Source organism: Equus caballus, chromosome 18 (assembly GCF_041296265.1).
Source record: "Equus caballus isolate H_3958 breed thoroughbred chromosome 18, TB-T2T, whole genome shotgun sequence".
NCBI lineage: Eukaryota > Metazoa > Chordata > Mammalia > Perissodactyla > Equidae > Equus > Equus caballus.
The window spans coordinates 26966231-26986092 of record NC_091701.1 but is presented as its reverse complement, the minus strand read 5'-3'; the positions used below and the strand labels follow the sequence as shown (position 1 = coordinate 26986092).

At 37.5% G+C, this 19862-nt stretch overlaps 1 protein-coding gene across 2 annotated transcripts in view; it reads right to left on the bottom strand.

Annotated features, from left to right (window-relative positions):
* ARHGAP15 (Rho GTPase activating protein 15) overlaps positions 1–19862 on the bottom strand; it is a 607941-nt gene that overhangs the window by 510766 nt on the left and 77313 nt on the right. For both annotated transcript variants that reach the window (XM_001915565.6, XM_023622852.2), the window contains exon 6: positions 8802–8863. In XM_001915565.6, the coding sequence (XP_001915600.1) occupies positions 8802–8863 (62 nt within the window). The remainder of the gene's footprint in view (positions 1–8801; positions 8864–19862) is intronic.

The following is a 19862-nucleotide window of genomic DNA, read 5'->3' as shown; positions in this document are numbered from 1 at the left end:
CAATAGCTGAGCTTTCTCTAGAGGTCTTCCTGACTTCTCAGATGTGTATCAGTAATACAGGCTATTACGCATGCATTGGTCCCCACTCTGTGCTGGGTGTGGCACCTGGTATTTTGTGTGTATCAAGTCATTTAATCACTAGGCCAGTCGCAAGTACCTAGTGAGCATCTACCACATGCAGACAATTCCAAGGACTGAATATATAAAGGCAAATAAGAGAGATCTTGAGGAGTTTACCTCTAACTCAGGGGAGACGGGCAGTAAACATGGGAACAAATAAATCCTCCAAACAACACTGGGACGTGGGTGATACCCTCATATTCAGATGAGAAAACTGAAGCTTAGTCAGGCTGCCTCCTACCCACAGACATAAAAATCATAAAGATGGGATTCAGGTCATGTCTCCTGGACTTGAAGGCCATGCTTATTCTGCTGTATCAATTGTCTCTAGAGCAGGGGGCGTTCAGCTCTCCCTTAGTCTTAGTGAGCATGTCTGTGGAGGGCTCCATGATAGGCTCTGAGAGAGGAAGACACACAACTGTTGTCAAAGAAGTGTTTGAATGTCTTTCTCCTTGGAGGAGGGCACTTCTTAGCTTGACTTGGGCTGTTCTGCCATGCTCAATTGTAAGCCCTTTCATCCCTACCTTCCCTCAATGGTCAGCAGGTAAATTCATCCATCAATGGGAGCCAATTAATCCTCAGTATTTCACCATCTTAACTTTGAGGGCATTCTTTTCTAGTTTTCCACACAGAGAGATAAAAACCAAGCTGTTGGATAGACTTGAGGGTTAAGTAAGACATATAGGTCAGGAAATATCCAACTTTATTAAGTCATAGTTTCCAGGAATAGGTGAAACAGTCTCCACACAAATTTACAGGTAACAATCGGTGAGCAATTGATATTGATGCTAGTGATTCAGTGCAGGGAACAGACCCTGGCGCAAGAAATGCAGGTATTTACTTCAATTTTTGTTTGCCACAGAACAAATCACATCTAAGGGGGAAAAAGAGTCTTAATACAATTAAGAAAGAGGAAGGACTGAATTCTTTTTTTTTTTTTTTGAGGAAGATTAGCTCTGAGCTAACATCTGCCACCAATCTTCCTCTACTTTATATGGGGGACGCCTGCCACAGCATGGCTTGACAAGCAGTGCATAGGTCTGCACCCGGGATCAGAACTGCTGAACCCCGGACCGCCAAAGAGGAATGGGTGAACTTCATCACTGCGACACCAGGCCAGCCCCCAGGACTGAATTCTAATAAAGACAATTATTTACAATTTATGAAATTGGTGGGACATTTTCTCCAAGTGAGACACTTCACAGAACTTTCCTAAAACAAATCCTGAATTGTAGAGGAGGAAATGCAAAAAAATCTCCAAAAAACAAAAAAACTCGAACACAGGCATCAGCTTGGCCAAAAACTCTTTGCATTCTGCAAAATGGACACTGGATGGCAGCACATAATAACAGCAACTTTGTAACTGCTTATCTGAAGGATGCTTGATGGAAAATGGCTATTCATTACCATTATAAGAATCTGTTAACTTGAGCTCAGATTTAACACATTCATTTGCTCTGACATCAAACCCTTATATCCTATCCTCACCTCTCCTATGCCTACTTTAGGTAATGACAGGGAGGCAAACCAAAAAGAAGAAAATATATGTGAGATTACTTTGTAAATTTCAGACTCTCTTTGGGGCACCTGCCTTTGTTGTCTGACTTGGTCACACTGGATTTGACTTGATTCTGCACCAGTGGCGGGAGTGAAAGTGATGGACTTCAGTGTCCCTGACTGATGTAACGCAAAATCCTGCGGACACTGTTGTATGTGCTGACTCATTCTCAAAATGGTAAGTTAGGAACTTATTTCTTTTCTCTCATATTCTAAGCTTCTTATAATTTGCCACTCCCAAAGGAAGATCATAGAGACACTGAGGTATAAATGCACACATCCTTGTCGCTATTGCTAAAAATGTAAAAGCTTTATATATTCAGAGTTTTCAGATGTTGGAAATTACGATAGAGCATTATGATAGAAATCACAAAATGAAAGCAACCTTTTACAATTTAAATTCTGTATTCTGTACTCCAAACTTTCCCTCCAGTCCTCAGTCCTGAACATAAAAAGAGAGAAAGACAGATTCAGCCTGGAAGAATTTATTCGGATCCTGAGCAGAAAGTGCTAAAGAAAAAATAAGTTCACATTAGGAAGGTACTTTGGTATCACGTTCTAAAGGAAGTCTATTCTGAGTAACAATTGTTAAAAGAAGAAATAAGGAAATAAATAAAACAGAGGTCTAAGAGCTGTAGGCTCTAGGATGAAAACGGGCACCCGTAGACATAACCACTGCACCATCTTTATTCCATTTCTTTCCACACCCTTCTTCTGTCCATCTTTCCCCCACAAGCATTTCTTCCCATGCCCGTGGCAAGAGCAGAGTAGAGTGGGAAGCGACACGTGATAAAATGTACAGAGCCACAGATAAGATGACAAAGGGGTAGGCTGAAAGTGAGCGATGTAGAGGGAGAGATAAGTGTTCTGAAATAGCGTATATGCTGTCAGGTGCCATTTGTAAACTAAGACATTGAAAATAACTTTTCACTAGGGCCTCATAGAGCTACAGAGGGGACTTGGCAACTTCACTTTTGGGGATGGAAGTCCCAAAATGAAGGAATTTCTAAACTTCATCAGAGAAGCTAAAGCATATATTAAAGTTGAATGCTGAATGTATTCGGCTTTCAATCCTGTCTGTGTATCACTGGAGACATTTGTAGAACTTCATTTCAAAATAAGGCTAAATTTACGGCCCTTTATGAATGTAAGATATAACCAATGAGTTTTCATTCCTTTCGCCTGCTCTTGTTCATATTCAGAGATAGGTCAAGCTTTCTGTAGAGAGACAGAGAAAAGATATGTAATGGGAAGCTAAAGAAAAAGGAAAAAAAGGAGGGAGGGGAAACAAAATAAGGACACCAAATATGATATGGAAGACCTGTCATGGATTTATGAGTAGAAAACTTTATAGAGATTAATAAAAAATATTTGTTAGGTGACAATTGAAACCCCTGGTACTGTTGATGGTACAAAATTAAAGGACAGTTTTTGCTCCCTGGTCTCAAATGGCTTCTAGCGAGAGAAAAACTATAAGACATTATTGAAAGAAATCAAAGAAGGCATAAAGAAATGGAAAGATATTCCATGCTCATGGATTGGAAGAATAAACATATTTAAAATGTCCATATTACCTAACAATCTACAGATTAAATGCAATTCCAATCAGAATCCCAATGATATTCTTCATGGAAATAGAACAAAGAATCCTAAAATTTATAGGGAATAACAAAGACCCAGAATAGCTAAAGCAATCCTGAGAAAAAAGAACAAAGCTGGAGGCATCACAATCTCTGACTTCAAAATGTACTACAAAGCTATGCTAAGCAAAACAGCATGGTACCGGCACAAAACCAGACACACAGATCAATGGAACAGAATTGAAAGCCCAGGAATAAAACCACACATGTATAGACAGCTAATCTTTGACAAAGGAACCAAGAACATACAATGGAGAAAGGAAAGGCCCTTTAATGAACAGTGTTGGGAAAAGCGGACAAACACATGAGAAAGAAAGAAAGTAGACCACCATCTTACACCATACACAAAAATTAACTCAAAATGGATTAAAGACTTGAATGTATGACCTGAAACCATAAAACTGCTAGAAGAAGATATAGGCCATAGACTCTTTGGCATCTCTTTTAGTAGCATCTTTTCGAACACCCTGTCTACTCAAGCACCGGCAACAAAAGAAAAAATAAACAAATGGGGCTGCATCAGACTAAAGAGATTCTGCAAGGCAAGAGAAACCAGGGACAAAATGAAAAGATCACCCACCAACTGCGAGAAATTTCTTGCAAAGCGTATATCTGACAAGGGGTTAATTTCCAAAATACGTAGAGAACTCATACAACTCAACAACAAAAAAACAAACATCTTGATCAAAAAATGGGCAGAGGATATGAAGACACATTTTTCCAAATAAGATAAACAGATGGCCAACAGACACATGAAAAGACGTTCAACATCACTAATTATTAGGGAAATGCAAACCAAAACTACAACAAGATATCACCTTACACCCGTTAAAATGCCTATAATTGCCAAGACAAAAATAACAAATGTTGGAGAGGATGTGGAGATAAGAGAACTCTCATATACTCAGGTAGGAATGCAAACTGGTGCAGCCACTAGGGAAAACAGTATGGAGATTCCTCAAAAAAATTAGAAATAGAAATACTGTATGGTCCAGCTATCCCGTCACTGGGTATTTAACCAAAGAACCTGAAATCGATAATTCAAAGAGATTTATGCATCCCTATATTCATTGCAACATTATTCACAGTAGCCAAGACATGGAAACCACCCAAGTGCCCATCAATTGATGAATGAATACAGAAGATATAGTATATATATACAATGGAATACTACTCAGCCATTAAAAACGACCAAAATCATCCCATTTGCAACAATATGGATGAAGCTTGAGGGTATTACGTTAAGTGAAATAAGCCAGACAAAGACACACAACGTGATTTTACTCATATGTGGAAGATAAACAAACACATGGATAAAGAGAACAGATTAGTCGTTACCAGAGAGGAAGCAGGCTGGGGAGTGTGCGAAAGGGGTAAAGAGACACATATATATGGTGACGGATAAAAACTAGACTATTGGTAGTGAGCATATGCAGTCTGCACAGAAATTGATAAATAATAATGCACACTTGAAATTACGCAATGTTATAAACCATTACGGCCTCAATAAAATAATTGAAAAAAAAAGAGAGAAAAAAATAACTAACCTACTTCAAACAGGGGACCAGGCTAAAAATCTGATAGTAACTATACATACAATAAGATTTGAGAGAAAGGAGAAAATGAAATGAGTGACCAAGTTTCTCCATTTGTAAAACTGAAAGTAAGAATACTGCCTATCTTAGACTATTATTTCAGTATTACTGGTAAAGCATTTAGCCAAATGGTTGACAGAGTGAGCATCTATTAATATTGCTTATTAACTCATTAAAATTTATAAAAAGATGTAAAGTACTTTGATAAATGGGGAAAATGCTGTCAGAAGAAATTTTACAGAAGAAATACAAATTATGGTAACTATTGTACACCATTTCATAGTTATTAAATTATCAATGGGATGAAAACTAGACAACTTTTCAAAGTTATGATTAACCTGACTATTTTGTTGCTAATTACAAAACATACAAACTCCTTGAACGGGTGAGCTACATGGCGACCCATAACAATCATCAAAATTGGTCATGTGATTTAATCAAGTAATCCAGGCTTAGAATTTATCTTAAGAAAATATAAAAGAAAAATTGACAAGCAATAGGAGATTTACTGTAATTGTAACTATTTTAGTATAAAACTGGAATCAATTTGAAAACAAAATAAAAGAGGAGCGTAGAAAAGGTTTGGCATATTCCAGTTCCATCAACGGGGTGGGATATTATATATCTATATCTACTATGTTCAATTTTTAAAGTGTTTATAATAAAAGCAAACCCCACAAACAGTAAAAACTAAAATTATGGGTGCCGGATCGGTGACACAGCGGTTAAACTCGCACGTTCTGCTTCGGAGGCCTGGGGTTCTCCAGTTTGGATCCCGGGTGCGGACATGGCACTGCTTGGCAAGCCATGCTGTGGCAGACATCCCACATTTAAAGAAGAGGAAGATGGGCACAGATGTTAGTTCAGGGCCAGCCTTTCTCAGCAAAAAGAGGAGGATTGGCAGCAGATGTTAGCTCAGGGCTAATCTTCCTCAAATAAATAAATAAATAAATAAAATTATGGAACAATATGGATCAAATTTAAAGACTTCTGGTCATTGAGGGCTTTCATCAGCAAGGCAATTAGACAGTGGGAGATACGAAATCTCCAAAGCCTAAAGCTGACAAGGTATTACTACCTAGAGTATATTAGGACTTCTCTCAAAAAAAAAAGGAAGAACTCAATAGAAAATAGTTAAAATTTATGCATAGGCAATTCACAGAATGCAGAACCTAACTGACTCTAAATAGATAAAATAATGCTCAACTGAAATCCCAAACAGAGGAATAAAAATAAATGCAACACTGAAGTAATGTTCTATAGCCATCAACCTGCAAAACTGAGGGTTATATAATAGTATGTGCTGCTGAGATTCTCGTTATGGCAAGACAGGATCCCTTCTGCATTGCAGAGGGAGTGTGAACTGGTGCACTCACTCAGGAGAAAGTCTGCAGCAGCACTCAGTGGATTTATAAATGTGTGTACCTTACCACCACGGAGTCCTTCACCTCTGGGAATATCCTCCAGAGGGAATTTCTAACAGCTTCATAAGGAGACATACCTGTGTGGTTTATTGCAATGTTGTTTGAGATGGAAGAGTTAGGGACAATTTAAGTGTCCAATCCTGGGAGACTGAGTAAAGTAAAATTTGGTGTATGTGCACAATGGCAAAATGAGTAGCTGCTGAAAGAAATGAACTCATTTTAAATACAGACATAGATATCCAAACACTAAGACTGAACGAAAGTAGTAGGAAACAGAAGGAGGTTTACAACGCAAAAAGTCTTATGCAATTTAGGATACATTCCCATACACACGACTACACACTATTTTCTAGAATGTCACACATATAGCCAAATAAATATGTGGAGAGTGGATCTGTTGAACACACATTCTACAGGGGATTGAAGTGAGGATTAGAGACTGAGAATAATACAAAACCAGCTAGGGATCATGCCTAAAAGGATGATAATACAAGGCCACACACTGAAGAGTACAAACAACTCAATTCTGTACATCTGAGGTTAAACAAAAAAAGCAAAACTAAAACTTATATAACTGTAAATGAAAAAAAGCTGAAAGAATGCATAGTGGTATGCAAACTGATTCAAATAACAATAAAATAGAGTACAAACTAATGTTTATATGAATTTAAACTAGAACACAGAAATGGTATGCCAACTGATTAAAGTAACAACAAACAAAACAAATAGAAAATGGTATACACACTGAAACTATGTAAAAATATATTCATAGGAGTTGGTTAGGAAAAGGGACGATTCTACTCCTCTGATTTTCTTGACCCACCTTCTAGGACAAAAATTTATAAGGATGGTTTATGGATGACTCATCGGCAAGGACACTTTGCGAAACTACTGTGCTGGGGCATCATCTTGTTTTCTTGAAATTCCTTTTAGGATCCCCTCCTCTTCCTTGCATGAAGCTGGAAGGTAAGAGTGACTACAGCTGTCACTTCCTGTTTCCTATGACGCCCCAGTGAAGGCCTGAAGTGATAACATAGACAAGACCTTGGGACCTTTCTCTGTCCATTTTGTCCACATGGCTGGTAAGGTAAGAAAGGGTCTTGACTTATTCATCTGGGGAAGAGTCATCGCTGTCCCGTCCACACTGCTTCCATGAGCTGATATTGCTGGGAGTGAGGTCTAGGGGAAAAGAGGACACTAGGCGGGGCTAGTCAAAGTTAAAGAATCCCTCCTGTTGCCCTTTCAGAACCCAACTTAGGAAGCCAGGTTCTCCTTTGGGGGGAAGAAGAATAGCCCAGTCTCTTCAAACAGCTTTGTATTTGATGTTGTCTCCTGGACCCTTCAAGGGAGGGTGGCTGCAGGGTTACTGCAGAGGAACAGTCTAGCAGAGGGTTCGAGGCCCTGCCAGCTATCCCCGAATAAGACACGATACAGACAGAAAATAGAGCTTGTTCTTTAAAATTGAGATAGCTACCTTAGGTAGTGGAATTATAAATGAGTTTCCTTCAATTTTACCTCTTTTAAATAAATGTATACGTACTGCATTATAGCCAGCAAACAAAAGCATACTTCATTCTCTAGTGTTGGCTGGAGTGCTATTCTAGTAATGAATTGTGTTATACAATTAACAAGTGTCCCATTGTGTAGCTAATTAGTACATTTATCCTTTATGGTTTTAACTGTTAGTAATACAGTCTTGAGTAAATGCCTTTTCTCCCAATTTGAGCACTTTCTACATACCTTTCTAGAAAGGTACATATCACCTAGCACAAATCTAAGTATATAATAGGACCTATATGAGAAATAGCAAAAGTTCTGAACTGGAGATGGTTATTTCTAAATATCCTATAAGTAAAAAATGTCTAGCATCTTTCTCTACCCTCCTATCAACTTTATTTTTCCCTTCAAAGTTTTTGTTGTTATTACCTGAGGAAATCTTAATACCTTTTCTAATTTTTCTCACCTCCTCTGCAGTTGTCTTCAACTCCAATCACAGCAACTTCCAACTTTTTATCTAACAGATGATATTATTTGCCTTTTATTTTTCTCAAATGATTTTTATTTGAGCAACAAATGTATTTCAAATCCTCCATCCTTCAAAAAATTACATTCCTCATGTATTTCAGGGAGATTATTATATACTGCAAAATAAATCCATTCATCCCTTAATCTGTTAATCCCAGAAATCAACACCCATTATTTTATTTCTTTGTATTTTTAAGATTTCAAGTTCCAGAAGGAGAAGAAACACTTCATTTATATATTCTATGCAGCAATATAGAAAGCAGTACTTTATTGGAAAACTATAATTATACTAAAAACAACATTGATCACAGTGATAGCAGAGGGGAATATTCTAGTCTTGTACCTCAGTCGCTTCCTTTCCAAACAATAACAGTGACATAAATTGAGAAGATGGGGAACTAGTATAGTTATATAACAGTGAATTAAAGAACTTTCATTACCTTAGTTTCTTTCCTCCATCTGCAATTTTAGCTTTTTGAAGATAACCTTCTTTTTCAACCATCTGCAAGAAGAATGTATACGTTAAAACGGTGACAAACTCCTATGCATTATTAGTTTGAATGAACCTATGCTTTCTAACAGTCATTGCAGTGATGGAAGTTTCCAGTCATAGAACTTCATTAATAATGAATATATAGCTTATGGGAAGTGCCTGCACGACCTTTAAATATCCAAAAGAAAGATTACAAAGAGGACTGTGAATGATTTGTTAGCTGGTGATACACCTTTACTCTCTTTCCTTTCTGGGCATTGAAGTCTCTTGCTTAGAAAATTGATTAACAATGCTAGGACAAAGACAAATTTAATGCCTTCCTTAATTATACCAATCATCTTTGTAAAAGTTCTTTCTTTTTCCTCCTCATCCCCACTTGCACATGTGCCTGCTGAGGCCAGGGAGTGAGAAGAATTCAGTGGAACCAGGTAACTACCCAGTTGAAACATGGTAGTGAGATGGTTTAAAAAGTGACAGTTCTTGCATTTCATTCAGTTACCAAGAGATGCTATAATAGCATTATATCATTGTCTTCTTCCAGTATGTGGGCTTACTTCCTATTTGTATTTATAGGCTTTCATTGCTAATACAGTTGCATGTTTCTTAAAGGAGATTCAACAACTTCTTCTAACTCCACAGAGGTTTTTGTGGAATTCTAGGCTAAATAAATGCACAAGCCATATTGCGATGTGTTGAGTCCCAGCAAAGTCTATAATAGGTGATTTCATCCTGTAGCTCTCTATTTCTACCTTCCCCTGTTTGTCCCACACCCCCATCCCGAGTCCTTACCCTTTTCACCTTGATGAATTGCTGACATCCTTCTCCCCCATGCTATATGCTAAAAGCTTTAAGTCATTTGCCTTATACGGAAGGACTGTACTCTCTCAGTGCCACCACATATGCTTTCCCATGACTGTGATGCTCCACCTCCACCGTGTCTCCAACTCAGAAACTCCTAAACAAATTAAATCTACTTTACAATGCAATTTGTCTATTATTAGAGAGTCCTTCCATGATTTCTCTGCAGTCTCTTTTAGGCGCCCCTGTCCCATATCTCCATTTCCATTCTGTCATTATCATTATCATAGCACTTATCAGATCTTATTGTAATTCTCCGCTTATTTAGTTGTGTCTGCACCTGTGCTGTGACTCCACCTTTCACACCTGGATTCCCAGCACCTTGAGTACTTGCTAGCACCAACAGTCACAAGAATAAACAGTTTGAACAAATGAGTGGATGAATAAATGAATGTTTAAATGTTTACTTAAATCTTCATAGGAAACTGGACAAGGCAAAAAACAATTCCATGTGTATTATGACAGGTGGAAGGAGGAGATATTTGGGTATAAATGAGTTGTCCCAAACCACTATAATTTCATCAGTTAAAGAATTGGCTATTTACAAGACTCACTCTGATGTAAGCAAGATCTTTTCTGATGTGTTCATTATTATATTCCTAACACATAGCCCAGTGCTTAGCTTTCAAAATACATTTGCTCAATATACTTTTGAGTAAATAATGATAAGGATAATAAAAGTGATTTATGATAATCATAGCAAAGTATTTTTCACACGTCTACATTTCCAGAAAATTTCTTTTACTTTAGCATGTTCTCCACAAGTGTGAAAGAATCTAAGAAAACTTTCTTGGATAATTTTTAGAATCATGGTGTTCAGTAGTGCCTTTTTTGAATCTGAGTACATCTAATTGTTTGCTTTTCCCACCTTTTATTCTACGCATACTGTCACTTTTTCTTGGTGCCAGGAAATCTCATTTGTCTACCCCCTAAAACCCATAAAGCAAGTTCAGTGTTTAACTCTGGGCATCACTGGTTTCTACAAATGTTTGGAAGAAACATGTTTTCAGTAGGAATTAACATCACAGAGGAGGTCCTTTCCTTTAGGAATGTATATTGAGAAATTTTGTTGTGTAACCATAGACAAAATTTATGGTTTTAGTTGATCTTTCTTCTGATGAAAATAAAATAATTACCAAAAGTCTGAATTTATCTACCATAAAGCTATAAAATCTCTCAATCCTTATAAATCCTTTGTAAAAATTGGTGCATACATTCTCAGCTAATATTACTGCTTCCCCCCCCCCCCCCAAAATTTCCTAGACGAGCCCTGGGTGGACACTTAGGACCCACAGATGAGTTATTGATGACCATTTCTATAAAAGGAGAAGGGAAATGTGAAAGTAAAAAGCTCATACTCTTACAGGGAGAAATCAACATAAGCAGGCTTGAGATATATACCTTAAAATTCTCTCTCCTTGAATATATAAGTAGTTTCCTCCAGACACGGCTGGCCCTCTCTAGGATACCAGAGATTGAGGCCACAGGCTGGATTTCTCATGCCCGGACTCTATAGATGTGACCTCATTGCCATCAAATATGCTGAGCCAGTTCCCATGGTCTTGAGTCAATGCAATAGAGTTGCCAGGCATGACCATGCAGAGGTCCCAGGAAAAGGAAGGAGGGAGAGGTGAAGAGCAAGTCAGTTATCTTCTCCCATATCATCTTCCAGAGTCCAAACCGCCTTCCAGCTCATTAGAAGAGGCTGATAATCCTTCTATCATGTACTTTGACCTACTATGCTCACTACTACCATGCATATTTTTACACATTTACATGTATCTGCATGCACATTTCTACATTTATCTATATTCATCGTCTACATCCAACATATTCCCACTTCTAAGATCAGGTGTTCATTTCTCTCCATTGTTTCTTCCATACTTGATGGACACTTATTCATTCTTTCAACAAATTTTCAATTAGTAACATCCCCTTCCCCTACATGCCAGCTGCTCTGCTAACAATGGGACTGCAAAGGCTAATAGGACAGTCTTAATCTTACTGAGGCAGACCAGCTTGTGAGTTCACATTCAAGATACTCCTGTTCCTCATTTTTTGGGGACTGTCTGCCATACTCTCCTCTAGTCATCTCAGAGATTCAGGTCAACTATTGCTCTGGAACAGAAAACTCCAGCTAGACTTCCTACACTGAAAGCACCGTGTTATTTTAAGTCCCATGCTGGAAAGCAAAGGTTCCATGAGATAGATGTATTATTCCTTATTTTATTCCTTATCATCATACTTTGAAATACCTCACCATGTTCCAGGCACTAGGTATCAGTTATTCTGGGGCTCATAGGAGCTAAAAGAAGGATTATTAGAGCAACCAGAAGATTGCTATGTATTTTGCATGTAGGTTTGTATATGGCACCTTATCAATTATTTTAATTAATGATTTCTACTTTATGTAAATCCTATGGTCTGAAGGGACAATGATCTATAAGTTACATTGGAGTTTGTTGGTCATCTGGGACTCAGAGGGTCTTGTCTCTAGTAATTTACAAAATTACGTATAGATTTAGGTCTAGGTTTAGGATACTACATGCCCAGGTCTAGGCTAATTTGCATTCTTTAAAATAGTAGTACTTTCTAAACTACGCACACTTAAGAAATGTCAACCAATCTTTAGATGCTGCATCTGGCTTCTTGAGCTATTTGCCCAATGTCCTTAGAAGCCTCATTTAATGGTAAGTGGTAGGAAAGATCAGCAATTTGTCCATATTGGATGCCAGCCAGCCTACTAGCACTGAGGAAGTACTCAGCAGGCACAACTGTGCTGAGATACAGATGAAAAGACTGAATGGCAGCAGGATCTCCAGATAGCGCCTGTTTATCAACCTAAGTTTGAGGTGATAGACAAGGTAGGAGAGTAGAAGACAACCTTTGATTAATGGTAACAATCATGGCAGAAAGACTAGTCTGAAACTGTAAGTACAGACACTGCAATTTTTTATGTGAAGGCTTTATGTTGTTCTTGGATAAAAGAAATAGAATTGAAAACAATAGGTTTTCATCTACACCAGTCTACCAAAAGAGTTCTGTCAAAATACATGTTTATAAGTGGAAATGAATTGAATCTAAGACTTCCACAAGTTTTGATGAGAAGGGATTGGCTTTTAACACCAGAGCCCCACAGCCCTCCTGCCTTATTATATTTGTTCTACTGACATCTTCAGGTTGTTGTTCTTTTCCCCTTTGTCCTAATTCTGTATTCATTGAGAACCCTCTGACTCCTAAGGCAACTTCCTAGGTCCTCAGATGTAGAATGTGGGTGACTTAAATAGTTAGCATCAGTATATCCCCCGTTATAAATTTATAAATCAGAATTACGCTTCATACATCAGACTCTTACAAATTTGGTTACTGTGAAATAGTCCCAAGGGATCATCATCCTCATAAGCACTGATAATATTGATAAATATATTTTTTCTAGATCCACTGAGATAGGCCCCAGCCCTGCAGAGGAGTGAGCCTTCCTTAGTAGTGTCACTCTGTGAAACTTTCTGTAGGAGTGACTGACCTGCCCCTAGGAGAACACTGCATCATTTCTCTATAACTACAATCTTGGGCTATTATCATTTTCAAATCTATTTAGCATTTATTTATCTTCCTATTTAATAATGAGGCATCTGCTATATTTTTTCTGAAATTTTAGTAGACCACAGGACTTGCTGATAATCTTGTTTGTTCAGATGATTTCTATTAAAAAGCACAGAACAAGGACACATCTAGTTACATCATTTTATCCCCAAACGATGCTTCTCTTTCTTTCTTAAATCTCTTCTTTACTTCTCCACCAGCCACATAAAAAGACATTTGTCTTCTTTCCATTGGCTTTCTTTTTCTTTAATTTCTTTTTTACTTTTCCATTTTTAAAATTAAAAATTGTATTTATTGAGGTATGCAACATGGTGTTTTTGATATTCAGACACATAGTGAAATGATTACTACAGTCAAGCTAATTAACACATCCATCTCCTCATGTAGTTACCTTTTTAAATCTTTTTTTGTGGTGAGAGCACCTGTGATCTACTCTCTTAGCAAATTTCCAGTATACAATACAGTATCGTTAGCTATAATCACCATGTTGTATACTAGGTCTTTAGAATTTATTCATCCTACCCATTTCCATTGGCTTTCCTTCTTGTGACATTGTCTTCAGTTTGCACCCCTTTCCTCTTTAGGACTCACTGCCTATATTTTTCTTCTCAGTCTCCACTTATTTCTATACTGGCTCTAGCTTTCTTGCTATATCAGACCTGCTGCCCAAGTGTATGAACTTGCAGTGGACATAATCCATAAGAACAGAAACAAAAGCAAGGGAAAAAAATCTCCTTAAAAATCCAATTTATCTGTACATCATATAAAGTACTAATTTAAAAAATTTTAAATGCTTAAATTTAGAACCGTCTCACAGATAGCTCAAGAATGAAATGTGATGTTTTCAGGGACATGAAATCTGATGTTTTTGCCTAAGGTAAATACATAATTTACTGTGCGCATACTCTTAAAAAGTGGTAAACCAAAATTCTCAAGTTGGATACAAAAATTACATGAAAAGGAGAGAGGAAGAAAAACAAAGAAAAATGATGTTGTGCCATACATGAGCAGTGCCTGGAAAGGAGCAATTAAGAATTTTCAAAAAAGTTCTGGATTTCAGGTCTTGATTTCGAGTCTCAGAGTCAGGCATGGTTTGCTCATTGCAATTTATTTACACCTTTTAGAATACAGGTTGCTCACTGCTTTCACGGATATTCTCTCTTTCTTGCTTTCTCTCTCTCTCAGGATGAGAGAACATGTGGAGCTTTGGGGTTCCGCTGAATGTCTTGAACTGTTTTTCAAACGTTGGGTTTGGCAAAGCACATATTATGTTCGCCAAGTACTTTTTCCCATCATTTTAAACCCCTGTGTATTTCAAAGGAAATTTTACCCATATGTCTCTGATTTATTTACCCCTAACTCTTCAAAATGTCATCTTGAAAAAGCTACTATTTCATGTTTAAAGCCCCCTATAGCCTTTTTCCTGAGCCTTTCATCTTGTAACCAGTGTGTTTCATCTGGTCACCACCAAAAAAATCCAAGTTCTGTTTGGGGAACAGTCTGACAGGGGCACCTCTTTGAGTCTCAGGAAATTTCTTCAGCCTTTTGGAGGCTTTTCCTATATCTCACCTCTCCTTCCTCCTCTTCAGTTTCTCTCTTCCTCCCTGAATTCTCTTTTTTGTGTCCTTGATTTAAATTTCTTGCTCTTTCTTGGCCTGTCATGGAGTTCAGTGAGAATGGCCTTCCCAGTTACTGTCTGGGCAATTTATTAGGGTAATTCAATTGTTTTGTTATAACCTAATTTTGGTCTAGGCAGTAGGGAAGAAAGAATTGCTCAATCTTAATAGCTGTTTTTGTTATTGTTGTGTGTATTCTTTTCCTCTACTGGAGAGTTAAACGAATTTCAAATGTGGGCCTGGATGGGAAAAGTTATTGTAACCTCTTTCTGCGTTTGTTTGTTTGTTTTTGAGGAAGATTAGCCCAGAGCTAACTACTGCCAATCCTCTTTTTGCTGAGGAAGACCGGCCCTGAGCTGACATCCTCTACTTTATATGTGGGACGCCTACCATAGCATGGCTTGCCAAGCAGTGCCATGTCCACACCCGGGATCCGAACCAGCAAACCCCGGGCCGCCGAAGCAGAACATGCACACTTAACTGCTGCGCCACGGTGCCGGCCCGTTTGTTTGTTTTTTGAAGGCTGGCATCTGAGCTAACATCTGTTGCCCGTCTTGCTTTCCTCTTCTTCTTCTTCCCTAAGACCCCAAGTACATAGTTGTAGATTCTAGTTGTGAGTGCCTCTGGTAATGCTATGTGGGACACTGCCTCAGCATGACCTGATGAGCGGTGCCATGTCCACGCCCAGGATCTGAACCCACGAAAACCCGGGCCGTCAAATGGAGCCTGTGAACTTAACCCTTCAGCCACCGGCTGGGCCCTGTTTCTGAGTTTTAATGGCTTCTAAACTTCTAATGGGCACCTCAAGGCCCTTCGTGATCTAAGCGCTGCCTCCCTCTCCCCACACTCCCTGACTTATTTCCCTATTTTAGCCAGGGTGGCATTCTTTCAGTTTTTCAAATGTGATGGCTTTGTTCTGACCTCTGGAACTTTGACTTTCTGTTCCTACTGTTTGCATCATTCTTCCAGTTCTTTCCTTGAAAAACAATATCCACCCTGCAAATCTCAATTTAAATTCACCTTTCAAAGAGTGCTTTTGTGACTACTTAATCCAAGGCAGTCTCTCCCTCTCTCATAGATCCTTGTTTTTCCACTGTCATAGCATGCTTTGTAACTTGCATTTATAGAACGATGTCTTCCTTTACTTGTTTAACACTCATCTTCATCCCTAGACTGCAAGGCCCCTGAGAAAAGGACATGGCTATTTAGCATATCACTGCATACCCTAAACCTAGCACATGGCCTCAACAAATACCAGAATTAATAAACACACTCCTGTTTGAGAAAAGGAAGGACACGTGAAACAATAAAATCTTGGAGATGGTTTCCATTAGAGTTATTAAATTATACAATTTATTATTAACATTCTACTAGCTTGACGATCTGGGAGAATGTTATTTCAGAAAATCTAATTTTATCTTACCAAAGTAGAATTTTGAAAGACTAAAGAGCTTTTGGAAATTCTTTGCAATTTAAAGAAAGCACAGCCTGATCAATAGAATTATTCCTCCAAAGTGGCTGTCCTTTGTTTCCAAAGAAGAAAACACTGCATGCTCACAATATCTTTCATCCTCAAAGCCCTCACAAGTATTAATTAATCCACAAAATGATATCTGGCTCCAATAGGTAGAATCTGTGACTTAAGGTTTATCTGCAAAAGCCTGCTTTGCCCCCAAGCCATGGCAACTTCCTGAGCTCCGGCCTCCAAATCCTTCTAGCTCAGGAGGTAGCAGATGATTCTTTAAAACCTGCCACAGGCTTTTGACTCCTGCAGGGTTATCCATAGACATGTCTATACTCTTTTGATAAAAATAAAGACGATAAAGATTTAACATGTTACAAACAGTGTTATTTTTCTCGAACATTTCTTTAGGGGAAAAAAGGAAAGTGCTCTGAAAATAATTAGCTCTCATGAAGAGTTCTAATATAAAATGTATAAGATCAAGAAACAAATGCATATTTGTATAGTTGATGTTTCATGTTTAAAATCTTTTCTGCATTACAGCACTTATTAAGTAACCATACAGATTCTCAGAAAATAATTAAGTTCTCTTGCATTGATAGCTTTGGATTTGCATACCATGTGGCATAAATGACATCACCTGTCAGTGAACTGGGTGGTTTCCACCATGAGATTTTAGACTCCAATTAGGAATGTATTTTTGCCAATACTCAAAAGAAATGCATTATGCTTCTGTTTAACCACGTTGATCACAATCTACTTTATTAAATGGAACATTGAGAGGTAAAGACTTGCTACCAAATGTTGATAGCATCTACGGGAGCTCCCACCATGACACATTCCACTTTTGTAAAGTGAATCATTTTCTTCCAAAGGAGGCAGATCTAATGGGGTACTTTTGCCAGTAATGCTTAAAGCCAAGGCCTCTCATGATTCCTGGAAAATGTTCAGGGAAGTTCTAAATATGAGAGATAAAGGAAGTGAGATTTATATAGCACAAAATGTTGGCCATAAATAAACTCAAAGATCCATATGGTTAAAATAATGAGCAATAACATCAACTTAAAAGATTTTATTATTTTCTCAAGTGTTTTAATGCATATTATTTCATAGATGGTGTCTCATCCTGGTAGTCACTGCCAAGGGAAACTACTGAAAGACACTGTGGATAATTCTGGAAGCAACGCTGAGGTATGAGGAAGGAAGGAGAGTTGCAGAGATGGAACTAAGGAACATGCCAGATTTGTGGGAAGAATATGTGAACATAGGTAAAAACAACATAAAGTTAAATTAGTCAGATGTAAAAAAACTTTATAGACTCTGGAAAATAATTCAAGTCTTGGTATAAACAGTAATGGACAGTTAAAAATTAATTAGAATTTATTGCTTGGGGGAGTTGGTGGTTATTTTGGCCTTGCCCATCACAATGCAGTGAGTCATAAATAAGAGTAGTGGGGAAAAGATAAGTGCTTCTTTCATTAAAATAATATTAAATAAGCAACTTATTTCAAATAGAGATTGATGGATAAAAGTTGAATATAACCTGTGTTTGTGAAGACAGATAAACAAGTACTCAAAGAGAGGATTCGGGGAAATGCAAGTCAAGAATAGGAAGTAAATTGGTTAGAAGTTCTAAACTAGTTTACAGAGCTAGAGTTTGTGTGTGCATGTGTGTGAGAGATTTAAAGAGATTGCAAGCTAACGAGCTTAACAAATTATTGTTTTTGCCTTCTATTTAGCAGTACTTCCCGATGCCACTTTTGCAAGGTTATCTGAGCTAGGATAGAGTATTGAGCACATAGATGCATTATCTATTAATATACCATCCATAATTTGGGATATTCAAAATGAGTTTCATTCATTAAGAATTGAGACTGCATCAAGACAGCCAACTAAAGGCCAGCAAACCAACAAATAACATTAATGTTAGGAAGGTACGTTGAGAAAATTTCTAAATACTCTAATTGTTTCTTTAATATTAGCCTATGCTTAATATATAAGCATAGCACAGATACATCAATGGTGATTGATTAAATTTGTATAATAACCTTAATTGGAATTTTTAAAATTCATAATTAATATACATATTTTATGTAAAAATTTGAGACACCTTAAGGCATTGTTCAAATATAATTGCATATATATTTGCATATATATAATTGCCTATATATATTTATGTTACATACACACACAGAGCTCCATTTTCAGTCTAACTTTTGCCATGTTTCATCAAATACTTCAGAGAAAACATTTGCATGTGCTATATTTAAAATATACAGTTCTTTATAATTATTTTTATGCACTTCATTAGTTCTGTAATCCAAATTTATGGAAAAGAAACACAATTACTTTCCTATTTATTGGACAGCTACCCTGTGCCGGGCCTTATATGAAGTCCTAATAATAAATCAGTGAGTGAGGCATAGCTCTCCCCTCAAACAGCTTATAGGTCAATAAGAGAGACAGGAGAGGAAACAGGCAATTTTAGTGTGAGTAGGGATAGAGGCAACTTATAGATAGAGGTGAGGGCAAGCTGCTACAGGGAGGCAGAACAAAATGGGGCTATCTTACTCAAATTTGAAGGATCAGAGAAATATTTCCCAGGGAAAATGATCTTTGAGTTGAGACTTAAGTAATTCATTTTGAAAACAAGATATTACTATATGTAATTAAATTGAAAAATTGACTTTCACTATGAATAGCAGGCATATATTTATTAATATCTGCAATCAACAATAATTTTATTAAACTTTTAATATCTTATTTATTAAATCAATTGACAAACGTATCTTTTCTAAACAAATACTAGTGCCAAAAGCAAAGAAAGAGCAAGTGTGATATAATAAAGAAAATACAAGTCATGGCCTCTAACTTCAAAGCATTTACAGTCTAGAAATGGAACAAGTCTATTACCCTTGAAATAAGAGCACAAAAGAGCGCTGAGATGAGAGAACTGTAATTGTTACAGAAAATCCAAGCTCCTTCAAGGTAAAGGCCATCTTAATCAAGTTACTGTTCCTGGCTTGAGGGCATGTATTTGGGAGTAGATAATAAATAAAGGCAATCAGGGACTATGAGAGAGGTCCATAAACTTGATGCTATAGAAAATAGGAAGCTGGTGAAAGTTTTGACAAGGAGAATGAAATAATGAAGATACTGTTTAAAGAAGGTTGGTGTGGAATTCCCACACAGGATGAGTGAGAGAGGCATGGGGGAGTATGGGGGTGGAGCGGGAAGTGAGATCAGAAGCATTTGAAGGCCTGGGAAAGGGTGTGCTTGTGCACATGGAGAAAAACGTGGGCCCCACATCCACTGTGGAGTAACCACTTAGGAAAATGGTAACTTGTGTGAAGGGTCATAGAGAAAATAAAGGATGCAAAGAAAATGTTTTCTAAGCCTAGACACATATTTGCTCCAAATAGAGATGGACTCAATGGAAAGGGGAGTCAGTTGGAGAAGAAGGTGACGA